Source organism: Dipteris shenzhenensis, chromosome 6 (genome assembly GCF_047967505.1).
Source record: "Dipteris shenzhenensis isolate YYH24624 ecotype China chromosome 6, Dip_SZ_1.0, whole genome shotgun sequence".
Taxonomy (NCBI): Eukaryota; Viridiplantae; Streptophyta; class Polypodiopsida; order Gleicheniales; family Dipteridaceae; genus Dipteris; species Dipteris shenzhenensis.
Window position 1 is genome coordinate 1,106,690 of NC_141601.1, and position 6,777 is coordinate 1,113,466.

A 6,777-nucleotide genomic window follows, 5' to 3' on the forward strand; every position below is an offset into this window, starting at 1 on the left:
TTCTCCATTCTTGACTTTCCTCTCTTGCCTCGCAAACCCTGCCTCATTGAGTATTCCTGTAACTATCTGCATCCCCAGCTCTTGTACTCCATTCATGGTATATGAGAAAGAGAGAGAGAGAGAGGAGCTCATGGGGTGAAAATTGTTGCTCTTTCTTGTGATGAAGGAAGAGGTATGCAAAAGAGCACAAAGCACACAAGCAATATACTATAGAAAACTACGAGGTGTTTGACTCTAGAGATATAGTGTTCAATGAGAAGGTAAAGCAATAACAATTCTCAAGAACCAAACGAAAAGTAGAATGTGAAGACAATGTTGGAGATGTATAGCTGCAAACATCCACAACATGTGGATTTGTTGCATAGAAATGAGGGAGCATCCCAAAGGCAATTTGCAAACTCACATCAAGAAGCCTCTGTATCCAAACCAATGCCAAAATGAGCCAAGAAGCTAGTGGATGAGGTAAAAGACATTGTCAAGGACACGAAACTCAACAAAATGCACGCAATCTATAAGTGTTAGGTCACACATTTCAAGAAACCAATTACCTTCCAAGGCAATATATAGATGCCATGGAAGAAGAATATAATGGCATTCTCGAGAATGATGCTATGGAATAAATGTAACCACCAAAGAAAAAAGAATGTGATTAGCAATAAATGAGTCTACAAGGCCAAGCATAAGGTAAACTACAATGTAGACAAATATAAGACGATATAAACCTTACAATGGCAACTCAATTTGCAAGGATGTTCTCACGCCTATGCCACTATGAGCATTTGATTTCCCACGAGATGTTCCACCTTTGCTATATTTAGGGCTATCCCCACCCCCCCACCCCTTGCCTTGTCTATGTATGCATAGTGTGGGTGAGTTTGGGTGAATGAGTGTCAAAGTATAAGCCAAGACTGGTGGAAAAGGGGTATGCATTCGAAAGGCATAGGTTTTGGCGAGGCCTTTGCACCAGCCACAAGGATGCAAACCTTTCGGTTGATATTTCCTTATGCATGCTATATGGGTTTATACTTGAATTACATGGACATAAAATCTGTACTCTTGAATGGAGAACCATAGACGAGGCATACATGAAACAACCAAAAGGTATTATTGAAAAGAGGTTTATTAAAGAATGCATGATCTGATCTCAAGCAAGCCCCACAGGCTTGGTACAACAAGATTGACAATTTGATGAGTAGAATACATTCAATTACAGACAACGTAAAAACCAAGTTATAGCATATGAGAAGAAGAGAGAGAGAGAAAGAGAGAGAGGCGCATGGGTGGGGGTGGAGACCAAGTATAGAACACTTGAATCTCATCAGTACCCCAGGATAAGCTGCCCATTAGAACTGTTGCGATTATTGTAGCAAATCAAGGCTACTTGTAAGTTATGCATGGATTAGCAATAAATGGAACTTTATATCATATGTCTATGAAAAAAGACCTGATATGAAGCTTAAACACATGCAAAGACTGTCAGAAAGAATCAGTTTTCTGAAGCAGCAGTAGGAGGTTCCAGTCGTCAGCCATTTTGCGCCACTAGATATTTTACACAGGCTCAAACATGATCTCTTATAGTCGTGCTATTGCATCCCTGATTGCTCTTTGAAACTCTTTATTGTGAAGAATAAACGATGATACATGGCCACCTGTCACCCATCTTACTTCAGACCCTGGCCATGCTCTTTGGAATTCCAGGACTGAGTTCCTTGGGATATAACCATCATTCTGTCCACATAAAATCTACCCGTCAAATTAAAACCAACAAGTTTACTCACATTGGGTGCATGTTGAGGATGACTTTGAAATTAAAAAATATATAAGCACATATTTTTCATGGGCCTTCTAGAGCAGAAGAACAGCAATACTCACGGTAGCAGCAACAAAAATGACCGCTGCGGGATTTTTGGGAATTGGGAACCGTGTCACATCCGTTAATTCCAAAACAGTGCGCATTCGCTCTCGAACTTGTTCATGGGTCATCCCAGAACTGCGAGCGTGATCTCGCATGAGAGCATCCCATGCTGTACCATACTGTAAAATCCCCTCACAAAAAGCTACGGCAGCAGAATGTGGTGCTAACAATGGCAGAGTAGCCAATGGTGTTGGATGCAAAGATCCAACCATGGCAGCATGCACTCCACCTTCAGCAAAGATAAAAAGTCATTAGACATTTAAGCTTCACTTCCTGCTGTGCTAATAATGGCAGAGTAGCCAATGGCGTTGGATGCAAAGATCCAACCATGGCAGCACTTCAGGACAGATAAATGTCATCAAAATTCAGGCTTATTCATTTCAGCAGGAAGCAAAGATGGAGAACAATTGTATTGACAGAGATGTCAACTCAGTCAGTTGTGATAAATCTCTCACCCATGCTAAGACCACACACCCCTAGCTTCTTGAACCCGATCTCCTCCTTCATCCAGTACAGAAGTGCTCTGGACTCCTCAATTGTAGCCCTACCCAACAGTAGCAGGTCACTCACACAAAGCAGCTTTGCACCATGCTGAAGTCTTGGCCGGCGCTGTCCATAGAAAGGGCTACACCAAAGGCAGCAGAATCACTCATTGGTCATTGCACATGCAGGTGATCATCAATGAGCAACCAAATTCATGGGATGAAAGAAAAAAATGCATCAAATCTGAAATCTAATGCCACTGGGCTGCCTTTTGATATACTCTAGAGACAATACGTACCTCTCAAGGACCATTGTGGCAATCCTTTCCTTAAGCAGTGGGCCCCCTAATCTCAGTCTCCGCTGGAAACCATGATCTCCTGTTCCTGAAACAATAGCATTGTAAGTCTCTCTCTCTCTGTCTCTCTCTCTCTCTCTCTCTCTCTCTCTCTCTCAGTAACGAGTACATTCGTGTATATCACCATTCCAGATCGCTGTGGCCATGCGTTGGCTTAAATTATGAAGAGATTTAAGGAGACCCGGGCATTTCATGCAGTACGGATAAATTCAACCATGAACCGGTAAGGACGATAAGATCAAGAACGCAAATCTGTGAGTTCCCAATCGGTCACATCGACTTAAGCAGACCTGCCAAGTGAACCACGCATGTGCTTTCAAACAGCGGTGCGTCTCGGGGGGTGAGCAGAGCCACCCTGGCGGTATGGCTTTCCACAGGCAGCGCTTCACGAAGTTGGCCTTCGCATGGAGTCAAGAAGATGCCTTCCTGTAGACGAGCAGTTCGGGACTCCCAGACGGTTTTCCAAATGGGGCGGATCGGGGGGGGTGGCCAATGCTGGGAAGCTGCCTGCGCCAATCCTTGCGAAAGGAGCTGTTTGGTGACGCGCTCCAAAAGTTCGAGATTCGCACCTCCCCAGCCTCCGGAGAAGAAAGGTGGAGACAATTTCAAGCGGTGCATGAAGGTCCCATAGACGTGATCCAGCCAGTAATGCACAACGCCTAGATTCAGAGCCACCATTCTTGCAGCATGACCAGATCACCATCAAGCAACAAGCACAGAGACACAGAGAGACACAGAGAAGAAGAAGAGTTGGATAAGAATCACGGATGGAAGCGCTGCAGTTGCAATTTATATATATCATTCAGCCTTCCAGCCTGGCACCCCACGTGGGAAACCTGGCAATCATTGTATTTTCCGCCCAATACTATCCATTTAATTTATGACGTGGCCTTTGGGTATTTTTTTTAAAGGACACATCTACTGCATGGCTCTCTATTAGAGGACTATCCCGCTCATCGCTCCACAATGCCGCAGCATTGTTGAACATTTTTGGGCAACGGCGAGCGATGGTTCTCAAGATGTTGTAAGAATTTAGACTGAAGCAAGTATATCTAGGGCAAAGAAAGAAACTAAGAATATTTCTATAATAATTTATAATATAAATAATTATAACCACACATAGTGTGCGCAAGGAGGCATCGCACTTCCTTCCCCAAAGAATTATAATCCAAGGGAACGGTCCTTCCCCGTGCATCAAGATTGAGAACATCAAGAATATTAGCATCGAGTAGCATCATGAATAAGTCTCATGAATGGATAAGATACTGACATATTACCGAAATGTCAATACTCGTATTCGTCGTATTACAAGTCGAGAAATCAATATCTTGCACACAAGTCACATAGATCTCTTTCACTTTCTACAAACATGGAAAAATACATTCAAAATTGAAGGCATATTGAAACACGCTATCCATTATTCTTAAACAATGTTAAATTCAAATTTGACGGAGGAAGTTTTTATCAATACTTTAAGGTGGATCGTTAGGATGCAAAGGAGAAATTTGGAGGATACGCTTGCTATTAAACTGAGAAAAACACCTTGCTAAAAGGAACCATTTTTTACCACATATTTAGATCAATTCAATGACTTATTCATCCATTATTCATTGCAGCGATTCTTATCAAATGAATTGAAACTACTGACTTCAATCTGTGTTGCAGTGATTCTTATCAGATGAATGGATGAATGGAAACCATGGAATCCAATATGCTCAGGCTGAGAGGAAGAGCCAATCGTGCCGATTCAAAATAAAATAATCAAACAGCAAGATTGAATTTCTTTAAGAGTTTCAAGGAAGAATCTTAAAATGCAAAGGTTGAATTTGTTATCACTTTGAAATTGAATTAAGATCAAGAGACACACAACAAATAAAGGAGTGTACCTTAATTTACTATCAGAGTTGAGTTTGCAACAACAATCAGTCAAGAAAAGAACCAACTTGCAGTGAAAATTGAATGATTGTTCCTTTCTTGTACTCGGCTACTTAGGAGATGAAGCATGACCGCTTGGTTGAATCTCTCTTCAAGCATGGCTACGGTAATTTCTCTAGAAGAGCTATGCACATAGCTAGCTAGCAAGCTTTGCCTTTACGCAGTAGCTGTTATATTTATTGGGCATATCTCTCCTGGTTCATGGGTTGAAGAAAGCGCAGGCTATTCATCCTTTTCTTTGACCTAAAAGTGAAGCTTGATAAACTGAAATGAATCGCTTCATTGCAGACCGCATCACTGTCATTGTAAGAAGCAAACCGCCATTAGCCTTCCTTAACTCGATAGTAGCTATCCACTACCTCCGGCATGTAGTTCAACTCTTCTTATCTTTTTTTTTGCACAATCAGGAGGAAAATGATCCACCCATTGATAGTTGGTTGTAGCACATCCTCCTTGGAGTTGCTTTAGTTGTAGGTTATTTTATCGTAGTTGATCTTTGTTTGCACTTGGAGTTGAATACAACATGGTCTACACCCTCCCCAGGCTACCTGAGCTAGTCTTGTGTACCCAGTACACGTCAGCAGATACCAATCCGTGCACATGACACTTGCAGTCAAAGACTTAAAGTGCGAAGGAACTCTGAGAAAAACTTTTTCTCCTTCCTTAAATTCTCTCACGGATCTGTTTTCATCCGCATACACCTTAGCTCTATCCATAGCTTGGCGGATGTTAGCTCTCGCAAGTCCTAGCATCTCTCGCATCTGAACTACAAAGTTCGCGGCACTAGGCACTTTCTGAAGTACTCGAACTGTAGTTAGATTTGCTGGTCTATAACCATAGTTCAGCTCAAACGCACTAAACCCTGTAGAGGAATGTTTTCTATCATTGTAGGCAAATTCTAACAATGGCAATCACTTGTCCCATGTATGTTGCCTCAATGATACATATGCTTTAAGCATATCCTCTAAAATTTGGTTGATTCTTTCCATTTGACCATCCGTTTCTGGATGATTCCCACTACTCATTGCCAACTCAGTCCTTAGTGTCTCAAAATAAGGATCTTATGGTAGTTGCCTCAATCCTTCTGTATTTGAAGTTTTAAAACCCAATACAATTACTTTGATATATATTTATATTAATGTACATGTGGGTTTGCGGAAATATAATGTATATGTGGGTTTGTGGATATAGCATATGTATTCATGCGAGAGCATGTGTTACTCTACACCCTATTGGTAGGCATGTTATACTACCTACTGTCATCTATGTGTGATGCAGTAGTATGTTAATATGTATAAGCAAAGTTGCAACCTTCTAAATTGTTAAATGTTTTATCAGCTATTTTTGTTCGTTTAATAATTGTTGGAGGTGGTGGCCCACCCCTCGGTTGGCTAAAATGGAGCATGGTTTGTGTGTGGAGCTAGCGTGCTGTCGACACATGGCAATTTGATGTTAGACTAATCCCATATGCATTGGTGCCCCCTTGGGGTCCTTGGATATAAAAGACTTATTTGCCTTCTCTCTCTCATCCCTCTCGGGACTTTTTGGGAGGAGAGAGAGGCTCTGTTGCATGGCTAGGGGGCGGGGCTTGGGACCCCCATACTCGATGTACACGTGGTGCCTTCTGCACCAACAATAATCCTACAAAGGTCGTGCTCAGCTTTTGAGTTTCCAACTTTATCGTCGGCAATTCTTGTAGCAATGCCACAGACTTGAATTAGGAATTTTTATGGTCATGCCCTTGATCAGCTATCAAGTGAATGAAGAGGGTGACTATAGACTACATGAATGTATTAAAAAACCTAAGACAAGGCAAGGTATTTCAAAAAATCTTCATGGTGCTTTAAAGATATATTTCCAATCACCGCTCCAAACGTAGTTCCCTAGGGATATCGACCAACAAAAGCCTCGGGAAAGATCAATAAAATCCTCGGGAATCAGAACTAACTCTGAGCCAAGAGCTGCAGCTTCCACAATCAGCCTTTCTCATTTTTTTGCATTCATCGATGGATGCCAATTTCAACACATTCCTGTAAGCCTCCTTATCCTTCAATCCAAGTTGCACCTAGTGCTTCACTGAACCAAACGA

The 6,777-nt window shown here is 41.9% G+C and overlaps 1 protein-coding gene across 2 annotated transcripts; it reads right to left on the reverse strand.

Annotated features, from left to right (window-relative positions):
* Positions 1-1,307: 1,307 nt before the first annotated feature.
* On the reverse strand, positions 1,308-3,500 carry LOC147900621 (alpha/beta hydrolase family protein). 2 transcript variants are annotated; one of them, XM_087375899.1, is made up of 5 exons: positions 3,044-3,500; positions 2,697-2,775; positions 2,371-2,540; positions 1,873-2,144; positions 1,308-1,728 (listed from the first exon to the last, which is right to left on the reverse strand). In XM_087375899.1, exons 1-5 carry the CDS (start codon positions 3,429-3,431, stop codon positions 1,573-1,575), a joined length of 1,065 nt encoding a protein of 354 aa, XP_087232025.1. In that variant the 5' UTR covers positions 3,432-3,500; the 3' UTR covers positions 1,308-1,572. The 2 variants fall into 2 exon arrangements, with proteins under 2 accessions (XP_087232025.1, XP_087232024.1); XM_087375898.1 differs by having other exon boundaries at positions 1,310-1,728; positions 2,697-2,781.
* Between the last annotated feature and the right edge of the window lie 3,277 nt (positions 3,501-6,777).

Coding starts and splice junctions, on each gene's coding strand:
- LOC147900621 (XM_087375898.1), bottom strand. CDS start 3,431: ATGGTGGCTCTGAATCTAGGCGTTGTGCATTACTGGCTGGATCACGTC. Junction 2,541..2,696: donor GCCACAATGGTCCTTGAGAG/GTACGTATTGTC, acceptor CCTTTGGTGTAG/CCCTTTCTATGGACAGCGCC. Junction 2,145..2,370: donor GGTGTGTGGTCTTAGCATGG/GTGAGAGATTTA, acceptor TCTTTGCTGAAG/GTGGAGTGCATGCTGCCATG.